We start from the raw sequence: 18,768 nt of genomic DNA on the forward strand, positions 1-18,768 counted from the left end.
CCTAAATATGTGAAGACCTGTGCAGCCCGCTTCAGACCGTCGGCCCTTCTCCCATTCCCCAATGACCCCCTGAGTGGCCATATTTGAGACTTAGTAGGGGTTCATGTGAAGGCCCGATGTCTCGCCAAAGATATACATAACCTGAATTATACGAGGCCCTGTCCAATGGGGATCGGTCAAGAAGAACAGGATGTCAGCCGTGTATAAGGCTATGCGATCAGATATGTCCACAGTCCACTTGAACCCGCTATGTAGGGCATCGTGTCTTACCCAGGCTGCAAGGGGCTCAGCCGCTAGGGCGAATAAAAGAGGTGAGAGGGGACAACCCTGACGTGTACCACAATTGATAGGGAAATTATCTAAAATTGTGCCGGACACCCGCATGGAAGTTGTTAGGTCAATATATAGTAAGACATCAGCCCCCAGGTGCTTTCGCACATTTAAGAATTACGGCCCTCTTGATTTTATCCAGGAGGCCCTGGACATTCCAGGAGACTACTTTGATTACGCCAAGCAGGGCGGAATTATTCGAGGGTACAGACATGATATATGACATGAGGGTTGGATACATGTGAGGCGCAGATTCCACAATCAAGCAAAATGTTGTAGATGCGTAACACTTTAACAACCATTGAGAATTGAAATAGGAACATTTCCACCCATCCCACCCCCACCCTAACCCAACCCAATACCTCAAAGAATGCTGTATTATCTGTCGCAGACTTTTTATGGATCTCACCCCAATGGGGGTGGGAGCCGATGAAGTCCAAAATTTACCCCCCAAGAGACCCATCACTTTTGTACGTCCATGGGACCTGTGAAGGACTATATATTATCGTAATAGCCTTTGTTGTTGCCGATATGTAGTCATATTTGAACTGAAGATTCCGCAGCATAAACATAACGCAGCAATGTGCAGGTCTGGCACCCATTACAAATCCGGTTTCTGGGTTCCGAGTTGTTTATTTCCACTGGAGCGAGAGCGCTAGGAGGATCTTGACCGGTGCTGCAGTTTTACTTTCGGAGATGTGTTCTTTTGCAGGCGTGGGTCGTTGGATGATTAATCTGAGTACCGGGGTGGCGGCGTGTGAGCCTTGACCGGCAAGCGCTCATCTGTCCATTAAAATACCGCCTCCGGGGTGTCGAAGAGCAGTGTATTATTTTTATAGTTGACTCTGAGTCGAGCTGGAAAGAGCAGCATATAGGATATTTGCAATTCGTGTAGGCGTTCTTTGGCGGCCGTAAATGACTGTTATGTTATGTTATGGCAATTTTTAAAGCCCACGATTACCTGGAGGTGTCCTGGCGCTAGTAACTTCTCCCTAATGCATGGCTAGAAAAAAAGAAAAGGTTTAATTATCAAAAAGCCAGGTCAGCAGCCCTTTCCTGAAAGCTAGAAGATTGGTGGCATTTCTCAGATGGAATGGCAAGCCATTCCAGGCTTTTGCTGCGCATTAAGAGAAGCTTCTGCCACCCCACTGAGCTTTTTTTGTGGGTGGGACTACTCCTGTCTAAAATTCTGGTGTCGTCTGGAAAAATCATAATCTGGTGGGATTCAAAGGTTAAGGACTTTTGGCTCCGTGCTTGTCTCGGGATTACGCCCTGGTCATATTAGTTGAGGATTCGCGCAATAACGGGGTAAGGGCGAGCCCCAGGCGGTGGTCTGGCTGTGAGCACCCAGTGTGCGCGCCCCAGCACGAAGCACGAGGACAGGGCCTCATCTGGTATTCAGGATTTGAGCCACCGGTCCAAGAATGCACTCATGTCCGAGCCCTCTCACCCCTCTGGGAACCCCACAAAGGGCAGGTTGTTGCGTTGGGCTCTTCCCTCAACTCAAGCGGCCAGACCCTGTGTGAGACCCTCCAGGGTACGGACATTGCCTTGCAGTGTTGTAATGCCATCCTCCGCCCCTGATATCCTGTTTTCAGACTGCGTCATGTGCTCAACCACGTTGCGAAGGTCCTGCCGCAATAGCATAATGTCTGCACCGACTATACTAATTTTAGCGTCAAATGTGTCCCTTGCTTGCGTGATCGCAGTTAGAAGCAGCATTGTCTGGGGTGGCCATGGATGTATCAATCGAAGTGGCATGACCAGTGGCACCTGCAGCGTATTTATCTAAGGTGCTCTGCTTCTAGGCCTGTCCGGATGTCTGGCTTTTAGACATGATGGCGGGTCTGAATATTGCAGGGATGTGCAATGTAGAAGACTTGATGGAGGGATTGAGAGGCCGGGGCCCTGATACATGAACTGAGGGAGTCTGCACAATGGGTGTGGATCCCACCCACAGCCGAACCGAGACCTAACCCAGTGCTTTCACAAGCGGGACCACAACCCAGCCGCTAACGGGCGCCTCCCTTGGATTTAGTCCTCACGAGACAAGCGGGTCCTCGGCCACCCACTTAGGCCTGGTCGGTCCTCCACAGGGTCCTGCGCCCCTTCACTTTCGAGGTGGTGAGCAGTGATCTCTGTAATCTGTGTAGTTACACAGGCCTTCAAGGCCAATTTCTACTGTGTAATATGCTGTCTCTAGGTGGGGCTTCAGGATATGGCCCGTTGAGACGGACGGGTGCCAGCCCTCGTCTTGATGGCCTTGCGCCCGATGCTACACAGTTGCAATGCCATTCAGGGCATTAGACCTCACCACTCCTCACCTGCTTCATCCGGTCTCCAAGTTGTGTTCTCCTCCTTGGATGAGGGGCAGATATGGGTCGCCTCCGATGGCTGTGCGACGTCCAATGCAGCTCTCCAGGCAAGAGCAGCCCGCCAGGCCCAGCAGCACTCATGTACCCGCACCATGGCCGAGCAGCGACTCCACTCCTAGCCACGGCTTCAGTGGCATTCAGGAAGACCACGGAGACCAGGGCCCCGGCATCCACAAGCACTGGGCGCCCCCTGCACACCAGGGTCACCAGCGTCATCTGGCCACGGCCAGGGAGTCCGGGTCCCTTCCCAGCTCCGGATCTACTCAACGGCAGTCTCGGTCAGGCGGCACACGCCACACCAAAGTCAGGTGGCTGGAGCTCCGTGTTTCCGTAGTCCACCGCGGCCTCGGTGTCGGGAATCGCAGCCCGGTGTATGCGGCAGCTGATACAACAGGTGGGGTGTCGCGGAGACAGGATTTACGGCAGAATTGTGAAGTATTAGAATGAGGCTACAGGAGCCAGGCTAAGACGCGTCAGCCATGTTGGACTGCTTGGCCACGCTCATCCATTGGTTGCTATTTTTACTGTACAAAATTATATATTCTAATTTATTATTAAAGTGTTGTTCTTTTCCATAAAATAACAACTCCTGCTGGACATTCCCATCAATATTTTAAATGCTATAATTGTGTTGTGCTGTGCCTCGAGTAAAACCTCACACCACATACTTTAAGTTCAGCCCCACAGTGGATAGATCTAAAAGGCTTAGACCTGCCACATCCCCATGAGCAACAATGGATTTCAACTCATCCACCACTAAAGCCTAAGCCTTTTGTTTAGTTGTATTAAAGCACCTGCTTTCCACTCTGTGGTATCAAAGGATAAGTATAGTTTTGGCATTTGGTAAGAATCTGGATAATAACTGTGACGATCGATATTGTAAATGCTATAATTGTGTTGTGCCTTGAGTAAAACCTCACACCACATACTTTAAGTTCAGCCCCACAGTCAATAGATCTAAAAGACCCACAACTGGAACGATAGATCTCAACTCATCCACCACTAAAGCCAAAGCCTTCCAGAGAGCCAATAAGGCTTAAGACACCACCTTACCATCACACAAGACCACCAGCTTCCAAATTCATGGGGACCACCAAAAGCAGGGGCAACTCCTTTGCTATGGCGTAGGAGCGTCACCCCACTGCTCTTAAGCAGTGAGAAACATAAAATGACAATAACTTAGAGTTATTGTCATTTTATTTTTCGTGTCCTGCTGCTTTGTGGTTGCTGGTTTGCTCTCTGAGCAGCAGTGGCGTAGCTAGGCTTTAGGCAGCCCATGGTGGCCCCTGCATTTGCCACCCATGGCGGCCTGATCAAAGAGCCGGGGCTGGGGTTAGCGATTCATGCGGGGCTTGTCAGCCACAGGTCAGAGCGGGGGTAGTGGGGGCCAGCTGCTGCCCCTAAAACTCGTGCTGCCTGGGGCGATCCGCCCCGCCCCCAGCTACGCAACTGCTGAGTAGGGCAGGGTAGGAGTGGTTTGCCAACTCCTAAAGTGTGCAAAGACTGTTTGGTCAGCCCTCTCTTAGGGGTGGGAGCCTGGCTGCCTGTTTCCTTTTCCGGTCGGAGGCAGGAGAGCAGAAGAGCAGGTGCAGAGAAGACGCTAGACCCAACCCCCCCCCACTTCCTGCGCCCATCTCCCCACCCGCCATCCATGCCAGCTGCACCTGACCAGAAGTCTCGCCTTTGACATTGCTAGGTTGTCCCTATGACTGATTGGCCCTGGGAAAAAGCCTTATCCTGGGCAATCCTAAGGTCCATTTACTGTGGGCACTATGCCAAGTCAAGAAGTAAAGTAACTTAGCCCTATACTCACAATACTACATGCGCATGTAAACCACCTAATTTACCTAACAATCTGCTACATACAGATTTTATTAAGACCATCACAAACTTCATATTTGCTGTTGATTAATTTCACTTTACATCCACGTTGATTAACAGGTGTGCAATTGAATTGAATTGGCATATGTTATAGCTAGATACTGCTTTACATGTGTAGTTTCACATATTGTGTTACCTGGGTAGCTCGTCTGCCCACACCAGTTCAGGTCATCGACTATCCATCCCATCAAAGAGTCTCCGAGTGGGATGAAGCGCCGAGCTTTATCAGCATATCTATGCACCAGAAGCTTGTTATTTTCCCAGAAAAGAGACTGAAAAAAAGAAAATAAAGAAGAAATACCAAAAAAGAACTCAAAATGCATCAAACTGTATATTTTCTGTGTAGTTAGCATCCTTTAATACAGGAAAAACCCTGAGTTATACTGAAGGAACACGCATGGCATTTTAATTAATAAAACGTGGAGTCAGGCAGGGCTGCATCATTCCTCCGACCCTATTTTCTTTATACATTAATGGGGTGTTGAATATTTAAATAAGGATGGTTGTGACCCCCGAAGGTGGGGGGCCAGAGGTTGCCAGCCTTACTCTTTGCCCTTTTAATCTCAAAGTGTTCGCAAGGGTTTCATCAGCTGCTAAACCATTTTAATTCCTGTTGTATTGAGCGCGGTTTGGAGCTTAACAGTTACACAACCTTAAGCACACACAAATGATATACACAATTGTGAAACCAATCTTCAGATGTTGGTTTTCCTTGTTGGTCAATATTCCATCCTTATTGGTCCTCTGCCCACCGCCAGCACGCGTTTTTGCGTTTCAACGTGTTGTCCAGCAACTTCATCGGGGCCAATATAAAGCAGCGACCTGTATTTTACATCGGCCAGACATACGTTCACAGTGTTCTATTTATTTATTTATTTGAAGAGTGTTATATAGCGCTGGAAGGAGCCAGAGATATCAGAGCACTTTACATATAGTTACAAAGTTACATGAGTTACAAGTACATCTGTTACTAGAACATTAAATAGCATAGAAAACAAGACTTGTGGAGCATAGACGGTGAGAGGGATAAAGTAAGAGGGGTAACGAATGCAGATCAGGACACAGCTGACCGGCCACCAAAGGTCAGAGTCAAAAAAGCGGATAGGGATCCAGTATTCAGCACATCCAGAGCCGGCTATTCCTCACAGAGTCAAGTCCCAAATTAGGGAATGAAAGGGTCCACGGGAGGGGCCAAAATGGGTGCCTCACCATGATCTTGAAATAAGAGACGGGTGAAGGAGGCTCTAGAGGGGTCGAATGAAGGTGATAGTCAAAAAGGTAGAACGATGCACTGACCAGCTGCAATAATCAGACTGAGGGTATGCCAAGGGCATAAAATGGAGGACTCTGATTCAAGGACCCCAGATACTTCGCACCAAAATGGCGGGATTGCGGGCGAGCATAAGTCTGGTAAAGAAGACAAAAAGGAAAAAAACCTACCCCAAGGGAGGGCTGAATGGGGAAGCGGTCCCCAGATCTGGAATGGAGGAAGGCTGGAGGTCGTCGATCGCTCAACGAGTCATCTGAATCCAGGGAAAGTAGGATAGACGTGGGAGATCAGGCAGCAGCCTCTGAGAGGAAGGCAGCTACAGGGTCATAACACAGAAGAGCGAAACAAAACTGGGTGATCTCGAGGCGGCTCAGTCGGTGGAAGAAACAAGACCCTTGTGTCTCCATCGTAGCCCCAGAAGTGAGCCAGCAGGACGCCAGTCAGCTACAGCACAGGACCAGCATGTTGGCAAAAGCAAGATCTCTTAGCTGCATTCTCGATGAATTATTTGTTACTGAGCAGAGGAATGTCCGGCACCCGCGTCTCGGGTCCAGAAGGAAGACGAGTGGCCAGAGGAGAGATCCCCCGCCATCTCACCAGCAGCAACTCCGGAAGAATCGGCCGGGGGGGGAGATCCCCCTCCATTACCCAGCAGCCACCCAGAAAGAAAGAAATAGTCATCTGTGGTTTCGCCAGGAAGGCAGGAGAGGCTGGAGAACACGGCAGAGAGGTGAGGAGAGCCATGTCTGATGTCCAGCTGGGTAGGTGACAGCCACGGCGAGAAACCAGAGCCAATCTCCCCTATAGCTGGCTGGGCAGCTTGACCGGGCATCGGCTATGGTTGTTCGGTCTCCGCAGAAGAAAGCATTGATCCTTTTTTCTCTGCTAATCTCGAGCCCACAAGCAGGAGATTGGAGCGATGAGGACCGCAGACAAACAGGACCTCAGGTGAGTAAGGGGGTCCAGGGAGGAGGTAAAAGTCAGGGGATTTAAGCCAGAAAGGCAATCTCAAGCCAGGAGCTCCCGGCCGGAGCTCCTCACCTGTCGGCCATCTTAGGTCGAAAACAATCACCCTGTAACATAATGTGCATGCTCCTCATATCAAAATCAGAGTAGCCGTATAGTGGAAACCCATGCACCAGTTAAATGTGTATACAAGTCTAGTGTATCAGACATAATCATCACATCAGTAAACACCTAATTCATAAATTGTTTATCATTCAATAATTACTCAAATGTACATCTGTAGCAGGCGCGGCAACAGGTAAGAGCCGTGGAGTGCTGGGGTGGAGCGGGGCGGGGGGGAAATCGACAGGCGACGGGATAGGGAAAATAAAATAAATAACATTTAAAAATACTTACCTTGCTCTCGCCGCATCGCCGAGTCAGCGATGCGGCGAGGTGGTTTTATGTATTTATTTCATTTTCCCCATCCTGTAGTCTGCCGACTCCCCCCCACCCCACCGTTCGCACCTGTACTGGCTGCACCTGATCTGTAGCTCCTTAAACCACATGCTGGTTGCCCTTCCATCAACTAAAAAAGCCTCAATGTGCTCATAGTTAAAGCCCACAGAAATACCATTACCTCATCATTAAGGCACATAAATGAACAAACATCGTCCAAAACATAGTGCCAAGAAACATGAGCATCACCAAAGATTCCAAAACACCTAAAACACCACTTATATTAAATACCTGTATTTTTATTCAAATGATTCTGTAAGGAAATTGAGAATATATTATAGTCCCCTACTATAATACCCACATCTCCTCTGCATTAAAGTCACATATGAGCCTCCTATCTCACACCCGGGAAACTTTCAACAGTCCAGTGCAGTGCCTGGGAAAGTTATTAGGCTTGGGACTGTATCACTGTAAATAATAATTACACACCATGTCAAGACTGCAATCCGTATGCCAATACGTCAAAATACCACTTCCAACAATAAAACCATGTCCCACTATCCATTACACTAAAACATACCAAGTTCAAAACCACATTCAAGTCCTGCAGGAGAGTCAGCGTGTCAGCTTAATCAATCTATTTGAATTAGCCATATCTGTTAAAAGAAATTGTAGAACCGCATAAGGGACCTTTGCCCAACTGCCACCAACTCAACAGGGTATCTCCACCGCTCCCTACATCAGTGCCGCCACAACTCACCCCACAAACTGTACTCTGTCTATGCAATAGATCCTACAGTGAGTACACCTAGCATCATGGTGTCCTACTTGGGTGTCATTTTTATTGCTGTATATATCGGCACGGATTATATGATAAGAGGACAGACCAGCCTTTACAAGTTTGGCCGCCATCTTCAAATATCCTACAGAGATGGATTAGACGGTCAATTAAATGGCAAATTACAGCACCCACATCACTTGTTATATACAGTTTCTTTGTCAACGAGTGATTTGGTTTTGATGGAATGTATTTGACACCACCTTATACCAGCATTGTTTAAACAATTGAATACCGGTGTAGTTGCCACAAGTCTGGAATAACAATCACAATTATAATATGATATTATTCTTATGGGTTGATACGTACATTTGCAAATTAAGTATAATATAAAGAGCCTCTGAAATATGTAAGAGGCATGTTGATTTAATGAGCGGGTAGCCTGGAAGGTGGTATACCAGTCTACTAGTGGCACTTTGTATTTAACTGATACAATAGGATTGCTGGTAATTGATAAGGGAGTACACTATTAAGCAACACTGTGAAGGGACTACTTTTGTATTCTTAATTGATATGGAAATTTAGATGGCTATGATCCAATAAGGCTGTGGGTAGTAGAAAGTAATGCATTGACCAAGACTCGTGCATGAGTTGATGAATAGGGAGAACATATACTTGGTAGGTTACTGATACTTAAAGATGGCGGCCCAGACTGAGAAAAAAGGCAACTAGCATGATCTCCACCAAGGCCTTTTTATTAGCCTTTGACCTTTTTTAATCTTGACCAAACCAATTGTTTATTTTTAGGTTTGCTTCTGTTTTGTCCCCCACACTCCATTCCATTATTATCCGTTGGGACATCTTATATGAGTGCGCTGATGAAGTTGTAACCCATTATGTGGCAGTCACCGAAATGTGTGTCGGCGCAGACTACAACAGGAGCATCAGGATGCTAAGGCTGTCCTAAGAAGCTCATGCCAATTACTATAATTATGGATGGAACAGCAACTGATTAAGAAACTGGCATTATCATAAGCTGATGTATTTGAATACATACAAATGTACTTAGTACACAATGAATATTTCACGAGATAACAAGCTGATTGTTAGGATATGGAGGTATCTTCTTGTGCTCCGGTTGTTTTGCAACTTTTTCTGTGTACATAAATGGCAAATATCCAATAGAACATAGTACAGTGTGTGATAGGTGACAGTTGTTGGTGTATTGTAGGAAAGTGGGTTTCTGTTGCAGTAACCTCCCCACTTTTTGCTTGGCTACTGATGCACTTTGTTTGGTGTGCCCTGGGTCCCTACCATTCAGGTTCCCAGGGCCCGTGTGCTTTCCCCAAAATAAAGCCAATTGGCATCTCTAGCCACATGTCAGCCCCTGATAAAAGGTACCACAGGTACCCAGGGCACTGTGACCAGAGAAGTCCTCTAAGGGCTGCAGCACTTGTTGTTCCACCCTTAGAGGTCCTGTACCCTGACACACACACACACTGCCTTTGCAGGCTGCATGTCTTGGTGCAGAACAAAGTGAAGAGTCGACAATGCACATATCCCTGTGTGCCATGCCCACAAACCACTGCACTGGCATACATCAGTCACCCCTCTAGCTGGGTGCCCTATGCCAGTGGTGTTGGTACAGGTGCATGAGCCCTGTACCCCTACAGTGCCCAAGTCCATTCCTGGGCACTGTAAGTGCAGTGCTGCCTTTAAGAGTATATGGTGCTGGGAGTTTGTCATTACGAACTCCACAGCACTATAATGGCTACACTGAAGACTGGGAAGATTGGTATCAAACTTCTCAGCACATTAAACCCACACTGATGCCAGTGTGGGATTTAATGTAAAATGCACAACAGAGGGCATCTTAGAGATGCCCCCTGAAATTCGACCAACTACTAGTGACCTGACTGAGTGGCTGCTTAGGCTGCCACCAGCAGACATGTTTCTGGACCCCTGGGTCGAGCGCCTGCTGCTCTCGGGGGACTGAAACAATGCACATCCTGGGACGAGGTGCCAAGGCTCCTCCCCCAGGATGGGCAGGGTTCTCAAAGGAGAAGCTTTAAAGGCATGCCGCCTTTGTGAGCCTCTCCAGACCATTTGCTTTCAGCAACTGGTCCCCATTGGTTCTACCCCCCACTTTCGGCGGGAGAACCGGCGGGAAAAACAAGTGAGGAAGGGAGGTGTGCCCACCTCTGCCATCTCCACCCCTCAGGTGGGGGAGGCGAGGTGAAGCATAACCTCGAGCCCCCGCCATCTTGAGGATGGGGGTACCCAGCCAACCAGGGACAGGCTCCTGCCCCCCTCCCACAGGAGTGGCAGAATAGGGGGTGTACCCACCCCAGGGAAGGGACCCATTGGTCCCTGACCTTTACCTACCTGTAACTCCCCTAAATTTAGTATTTAGGGGGCACCCTGAACCTTGCTTCCTCAGATTAGAAACCACAAGAAAAGAAGATAAGAAGAAGGACCGAAGAGCCGTGCCGAGCTAACAAGAAGACGACACCCACTGACTTGGCTCCAGCCCTACAGGCTCCCCCTCGATCCTGGTGTGTCCTGCAGCCAGCAACCTCACAAATCCCGGAGGACCTGCCTGCCTTCACTTCAAGGACTCTATCTCCCGAGAACAACAGACGTGTTTAAACTGCAGCTTCTGGTGCCAGCCAGAGACCGCAAATCCAGCACACTCTGCACCCGCTGACCCCGGCCCGAGCTCGAGTGAACCAGCACCACGAGGAGGTCCCCCCGGCAATCCTGACCCAAGATCTTGTGACCCCTGACCTGCCTCAAGCCTCCCGACGACGCCTGCAGCCTCAATCCAGAGGAGCCCCCCTACCACAACCAGAGCGGGTTAGAAAATCCAACGTCCCAAGGCACCCCTGCACCCGACGCCCCCACATCCTTGTGTGCTCAAACCAACGGTGCCTAACCAACCCACGGCATCCCAAATGACCCCTCAAAGTGATGGTCGCACCCAGAAGATCCTCGTCCCCGAGCCTGCAGTGTTTCTTTGTCCCGGAGGTTCTCTATTGGAAACAACAGGGCACCCGACCTCAAAACAGCACCCTGCACCCGGCCACCCTAGTACCGCTGAGGGTGCACCTTTGGTGCTACGTTGGTCCCCAACTTGCCCTGTGCTAAACCCTGGGAGCTTTGCTCCCACAGCCGTGTGGCCTGTTAGCCAGCAGCCACCAACCGGAAGCCCCCTATCCTCCATAGGAGAACATTGGGCCTCAACACTCTGCACCCAGATGTCCTAGTGCTGCTGAGGGTGCAATCTCAGTGCATCACTGACCCTGGGGGACCCCTGAGTCTAACCCCAGAACCTTAACTCCCACAGTCGTTTACTTACCTGCAAACCGATAACCTGTTTTTCTTCCATAGAACAACATTGACAATTTTCTTTCGAAAAAACGACGAGTGTGGAGTTTTGAAAACTTGAAATATTCCTTAAAAATCGAAACAATAACCAAAACGCATTTTCTCAACTGTTTTCAGGAAATGTCCCAGTGCTGAATCTAGGCATCCAGCACTGAGTTAGAAAAAGTATCGTAAAAGTTACTTACCTGCAATTTATTGTAGAAGCCCATTCATTTCAATGTACTACTCCAAAAAGTTTGTGTGTGGAGTTTTGAAATCTGAAAAATATTCTTTAAAAATCGCACGAATTACAAAAATGCATTTTCTCAACTGTTTTCAGGAAATGTCCCAGTGCTGAATCTAGGTATCCAGCACTGACTTAGAAAAAGTAACGTAAAAGTAACTTACCTGCAATGTACTGAAAAAGCCTATTCATTTCAATGTGCTGTATTTGCTACGTGTTGCATTCTACTGCTCCCCTGTAAATTTCTATTGCATTTTCAAACTGTTCTATACCCAGTAACGTATTACTGAAGAGTATTTAATGCTTACCTGTACCAGGCTTGCTTGGTTCTAAAAATAAACAACAATATATTGTTATACAAAAACAATTGGCCTAGAGTTCAGTTCTTGAGTGTGTGAATTCATTTGCTGACTGAGTGTGTACATCAAATGCTGAACACTGTGCTCTGATACTGCCTTACTGCTCGACCAAGCTACCACTATTAGAGAGTAAGGTTCTATCTAACTTTAATCTCTGCCTACCTTTGGGGACTCTTGGACTCTATACACACGGTACCTCACTTTGGTACAGTATATATAGAGCCAGTTTCTTACATGTATGTTCTGAGTGCTATGACATGCGAGTAGGTATGGATGAGAAGGTCTGAATGCTGTTTGAGTGGGGGACGAAAAAGTGGTTTCTTTCTACATTATTAATTAAACATTAACTGTGTATTATGGTACATTTATGGAAAAGATATATATATATATAGATATATATACTCACTGAAAAAAACATAGGTTTCAGGCACGTTATAGTTAGAAATTAGCATTTAAAAAACCTTTGAAATCACTGAAAAAAACCATAGGTTTCAGGGATGTTATAGTTAGTTGGACATTTCACTCATAGAAAACCATAGAAATTCCCCTGTTATAGTTAGTTGAGCTAACTATAACTCGCGCCCCCGCAATGCACTGCTGATGACGTCACATATTACATCATTCATGACATGGTCAGTGACATCACTGATGATATCACTGATGACATCTCAAATGACATCAGTGATGACATCACTGATGACATCATCCAGTGAATGTGTGTTTCTATAAAATGTAAATATGTTTTATATATATATGCCAAGGTGTATTGAAGAATGAATGGGTGTATAAGAGTCAGGATGGATGATGAAGTAGGTGTGTGACTGCCTGTATAAGTGAGTGATTAATTGTGTGTTGCTTAATGCATGTGTTAGTGACTGATACAAACATTCACAGAGTTTAGGTTGTCAGTTGGTGTGGAAGCAGTTCAATGGTTTGGTTAGCAACTAAATGAGGATCTATATGAGCAATTGATTGCTTGTCTGAGTACCTGTATGGGTGCCTGAGTGTCTGTGTGGGTGAGTGTGGGGTGTGACTTTGTGCATAGATGTGTGAGTGGATAATTCACTGGGTATATGTGTTCAAGTCTGTATCTGTGAAGGTCTGTATGGCTGGGTGAGTGTGTGTATGAGTGTCTTGGTGAGTGAATGGATGCCTCAGTGGTACATGTGTGAGTAACTCTATATGTGAAAGGCAGTATATATGAGTGTTGGACTGTATAAATGACTATATGTGAGAGTGAGTGATTGTGAGAGTGCCTGTATGGATCAGTGTGTGCTTGTATTAGTTATTGTATTAGAGTGTAAGTATGTGTTAGTATATGTTTAAATAAGTGACGTGGTATGTGTATAACTGTACAGGTGAGTAAATGAAAGTGTGATTGATTATTTCCATTACAGACTAGGTGTGTGAATAACTCTATGAATGAGAGGGGGTATGTGAGTGTATTTATAGATATGTGACTGTATATGATAATGCTGTATTGATGGCTAACTGTATGTATGAGTGAGTGTATGGGTGAATGAATGGATGTGTGTGTAGACCTACAAATTAGTGAGTGGATATGTACTAACTGGTATTGGTGTGTTCATGGTTTCGAAAATTATAGTCTGTATTTTAGAGTGGGTGTATCAAGTGTTATATTAGGGTCTGATGTGGTGCATCAGATTTTGACGTGGATGATGTCAGCATTGATGTCATCAGTGATGTCATTTGCGATGTCATCAGTGATGTCATCAGCGATGTCACTGACCATGTCATGAATGATGTAATATGTGATGTCATCAGCAGTGCATTGCAGGGGCGTGAGTTATAGTTAGCTCACCTAACTATAACAGGGGAATTTCTATGGTTTTCTATGAATGAAATGTCCAACTAATTATAACATCCCTGAAATCTATGTTTTTTTCAGTGAATTTCAAAGGTTTTTTAAATGCAAATTTCTAACTATAATGTGCCTGAAACCTATGTTTTTTTCAGTGAATTTCAAAGGTTTTCTAAATGCTAATTTCTAACTATAACGTGCCTGAAACCTATTGTTTTTTCAGTGAATTTCTAAGGTTTTTGAAATGCTAATTTCTAACTATAACGTGCCTGAAACCTATGGTTTTTTCAGTGAATTTCAAAGGTTTTTTAAATGCTAATATCTAATTATAATGTTCATTAAACCTATCTTTTTTTCTGTGCTTTTTAATTATCATCCCATTCGCAACTTGGTGAAAACTGCAAATCTCACCACTCTTCCATCAATACCATACGCCAACAAAATCGCCACAAACGAGAGCCACAAACAACGCTAATGAAATGCAAAGTAGGCGTTCCCGTGCAAAAAAAACATGAAAACACCACTTCCCCAAATTATCAACGACCAGCCAAATCTGCAATGCGATCCAAAAAGCAGGCGATAAGCGGAGTTAGCAGTAACAAATTAGCATCAACTTTTAACTGGTGTAAGGAGGTCGACTATCTACTCCGTGAATTGGACCCAACTCACAGCCACATCTAAAGACCAACACGTGATAGAGCTACTCATCATGCAGCTCCAACACCCAGCAAGGCCACAACACCCAGCGCCACCACCACCAGGACCTCCCCCCCGCAGCACCCCCCTACTACCACCGAGGCACCGCAAAACAGGACAACGGACCTTCCCAAAACGCCATGCCCCTCAGCCACACAATAGCTGAATGTTGGGAGATGTGGCAACCAACTATATATAAAGGAGGCAAGTCACCCATCAACAATAAAGCCCACAATGCCAAGTGTAATGCTGATGTGCTGCACAAACCTCACTATGCAAAGCACAAACCTCTCCATGTGGAGATATACAATTGATACTTTTAGTGAACAGTGGACGCAACCATGTTACCTCAGGCAGTGGGGAAGATCTCGGTCATGCAGCTGTGTTGTCCCCCCCTGGTAGCGGAAGCGGAGTGGGCTGCTCCAATGTACGCCACTCCAGCGTAGAAGTATGAATAAATAGGCCTGGCCCTAGGCGTGGTTCACTTGTGGGAAGACCAACGAGTCTGTCACAGCGGCAGCCCACACCCTGGCATGTGCCTGCCACCATAACCGCGGGTTTCCTCGACACAGGCCCCCTGCGAACCCAGCGGCACAGCACCACAGACTTATGTTTGTACCAACTACTGCCTTCGATCCGCACTGCGGACAGCAGGGCTCACAATTCAGATGCAGTGGCGATTGCAGATGTCGCAGTCCAGTTCGCAAGACACGTTGATCCCAGTGCGGCCCGCACAGACCACGCATGATCGCAGGCTGCGCACATGCTGTGTGCTTCAGGTGCTACTAACTCACTGCACCATAAGTCATCGCTACGTGGCCTCATCAAGGCAGAATTCATTAGACAAAACACATTCCTCCCAGTGCGGCCCGCCGGGACCACGTATCATCGCAGAGTGCGCACACGCTGCGTACTCCAGGTGCCATTAACTGTGCAGCTCAACTCAATGCCACGTGGCTGTGTGCACATCCTGACCGCTGCCTCCGCCCTACACTGGGGTTACACGGTTCACAATTCAAGATTAGTAGCGACGCAAATTGTGTAAGAGACTATAATGGGTTAAGAAGACCAAATGCTCCCAATCTGCGCAGCTCAAGTCAACGTCACCTGCCTGTGGGCCTTTGCTCACCGCTGCCTCCGGCCTACACTGTGGAAGACCGGCAGCACGTGGTGCCAACTAACCCTGTTCAACACAAGCCGATCCCAAATATGTAACTGTGTCCTGAATCCTGAATGGCAGCGACCACAGCACCAGACTCCTTTCGATCAGTGAGGGTTTTTTCCATATGGAAAGCCGGCGACACGTCGTGCCACTGAACCTCCACTACGCAGGCCGGTGGGGCCACCAACGAATGCACGTGGCTGTGGGCCCTTGCTCACCGCTACCTCTGGCCTACACTGTGGAAGATCGGCGACAAATGGTGCCACTAACCGTCTTCAACACAAGCTGATCCCATATGTGGAACTGTGTCCTGAGTCCTAAATGGCAGTAACCCCAACTCCGTGAGACAACCACAGCACCAGACTCCCTTCGATCAGTGAGGCATATTTCCATATGCAACGGCGGCGATACGTGGGGCCACTAACCATGTTCAACACAAGCCGAGCAATCCCACATGTGATACTGTGTCCTGAGTCCTGAATGGCAGTGACCCCAACTCCATGAGACAACCACAGCACCATGGCAGCGACCACAGCAGCATACTCCCTCTGATTAGTTAGGCATATTTCCATATGCAACGGCGGTGACACGTGGTGCCAATAACTCTGTTCAACACAAGCCGATCCCACATGTGTAACTGAGTCCTGAATGGCAGTCACCCCAAGTCCGTGGCCGCGACCACAGCACCACACTCCCTTTGATCAGTGAGGCATATTTCGATATGCAAGACTGGCAACACGTAGTCCCACTAACCCTCTTTAACACAGCTCGTAATTCCAATTTTAAATGCTAATTTCTAACAACAAGATTGTAATACAACATTTTGTCAGTGTATTCTATACTTATTTAATCTTTTCATCACACGCCTACACTGTACTCAGTAGTCCATGGCAGCGACCACAGCACCAGACTCCCTTCGATCAGTGAGGCATATTTTGATATACAAGGCCGGCGACACGTAGTCCCACTAACCCTCTTTAACACAAGCCGATCCCACATGTGTAACTGTGTCCTGAGTCCTGAATGGCAGTGACCCCAAGTCCATGGCAGCGACCACAGCAGCATACTCTCTTTGATCACTTAGACTTATTTCCATATGCAAGGCCGGCGACACGTACTCCCACTAACCCTCTTTAACACAAGCCGATCCCTCATATGTAACTGTGTCCTGAGCCCTGAATGGCAGTCACCCCAAGTCCGTGGCAGCGACCACAGCACCACACTCCCCCTGATCAGTGAGGCATATTTACATATGCAAGGCCAACAGCATGTGGTGTCACTAACCCTGTTCAACACAAGCCGAACTTCGTCACAGCGACCACAGCACCACACTCCCTTCGATTAGTGAGGGGTACTTGCATATAGAAGGTTGGCGACACGTGGTGCCACTGAACCTGCACTACGCAGGCCGGTGGGGCCACCAACGTATATGCACGTGGCTGTGGGCCCTTGCTCACTGCTACCTCTGGCCTACACTACAGTCAGCAGGCCTCACAATTCAGATAGAGTCCTGATTGCACATGACGCAGTCCAGTAGCCAAGACACATTGCTCCCAGTGCGGTCCGTCCACACCAAGCATCATCACAGGCTCATACAGTCTCAATGCTTCTGGTGCCACTAACCCTCTTTAACACAAGCCGATCCCACATGTGTACCTGTGGCCTGAGTCCTGAATGGCAGTGACCCCAAGTCCGTGGCACCGACCACAGCACCACACTCCCTTCGATCAGTGAGGCATATTTCGATATGCAAGGCCGGCGACACGTAGTCCCACTAACCCTCTTTAACACAAGCCAATCCCACTTGTGTAACTGTGTCCTGAATCCTGAATGGCAGTGACCCCAACTTCGTGTCAGCGACCACAGCTGCAGACTCCCTTCAGTCTTATTTGTTGTTCTTTTCTTTAAATAATTTTTTTTATATGTAAATCTATACATGACTAAGATTCTTCTTTGTCCAACCACACAGACACACTTCCAGGCCCAAGAAGGTTGTTGGGGGTATGATGGTAATGTAGGAAGAGGGTGCGTTACCTGCTGATGTGGGGAGAGGCAGCGTCAAAGGGGTATCTATCACAGAAAGAACTCCGATATGTTTTCACAAATGCCTCGGACAATTGCTAGCTGACGGACTGAATAACAAAATGGTTTTTCAATGCTTATGTAGTGTGAGTTATGAACAGTTCGCATCCAGGCTCGCAGAGGGACAGCTGCGGCCCGTCTTCTCGACTCACAGATGCAGTACTACGAGCCGTCCGCGTCATTGTAGCTATCCCTGCCCTGTTCCGTCGTACGCCACGCCACTCCGATTACGTTCCAAAGTTGGCCCCACATAGCTACCTGTCGCAGGCGTACTCACAGTTGGTGTGCAGGTCAGTGGTCTAGTTCTCAACATCTCACGGCCACTCCCTGAGGGCAGGTTTGCACACACACCACACGCATCTGGCACATGCATCACAGGCCATGTGACCACGCAAATATAATAGATCGACAACGTCACATCCTTTATTGCCGGTGCTGACTAGATGGTGGACGCTCCACGTGTTTCAACCATAAAGAGTCTTTGAAAAGTTGAGCAGAAGGTTAGTCGCACCCTGATCTGTATAGCCGTCAGGGGCCAACCACCCCCTTGGCACAGACTTCAGATGCACAGGGTTAGTGCCACCCGAAGCTCATATGGCCATCAGGGGCCTACCACCACGTGGCACAGACTTGAGTTCCACAGGCTTAGCGGCCCCAAAAGCTGATGTGGTCTCCACCATTGATGACTCAGGACTCAGCGACATGTGTGAGATCTGCCGGGCTGCGGAGAAGCTGATGTGGTCTCCGCCGTTGATGACTCAGGACTCAGTGACATCTGTGAGATCTGCCGGGCCGTGGAGAAGATGATGTGGTCTCCGCAGTTCATGACTCAGGACTCAGCGACATATCTGGGACGCGCGAAGTTCTGACGGGCACGTGGAGTGCCCACTGCTGCACACTCCGGTGGCACCAGGTAATTATTTGCTCATGGATGCGCAGGGGCTGCAGTGTCTGTCTCTCTCACTCTCTCTCTCTCTCTCCCTCTCTCTCTCTCTCTCT

General features: G+C 47.8%; 1 protein-coding gene across 1 annotated transcript in view; it reads right to left on the bottom strand.

Moving 5' to 3' along the window:
* Nucleotides 1-18,768, bottom strand: part of LOC146863013 (ADP-ribosyl cyclase/cyclic ADP-ribose hydrolase 2-like) — a 234,883-nt gene that overhangs the window by 186,710 nt on the left and 29,405 nt on the right. The window contains exon 4 of the mRNA XM_085642395.1: nucleotides 4,723-4,858. Within this exon, the coding sequence (XP_085498521.1) occupies nucleotides 4,723-4,858 (136 nt within the window). The remainder of the gene's footprint in view (nucleotides 1-4,722; nucleotides 4,859-18,768) is intronic.

Source organism: Triturus cristatus, chromosome 2_2, assembly GCF_964204655.1.
Source record: "Triturus cristatus chromosome 2_2, aTriCri1.1, whole genome shotgun sequence".
NCBI classification, from domain to species: Eukaryota; Metazoa; Chordata; class Amphibia; order Caudata; family Salamandridae; genus Triturus; species Triturus cristatus.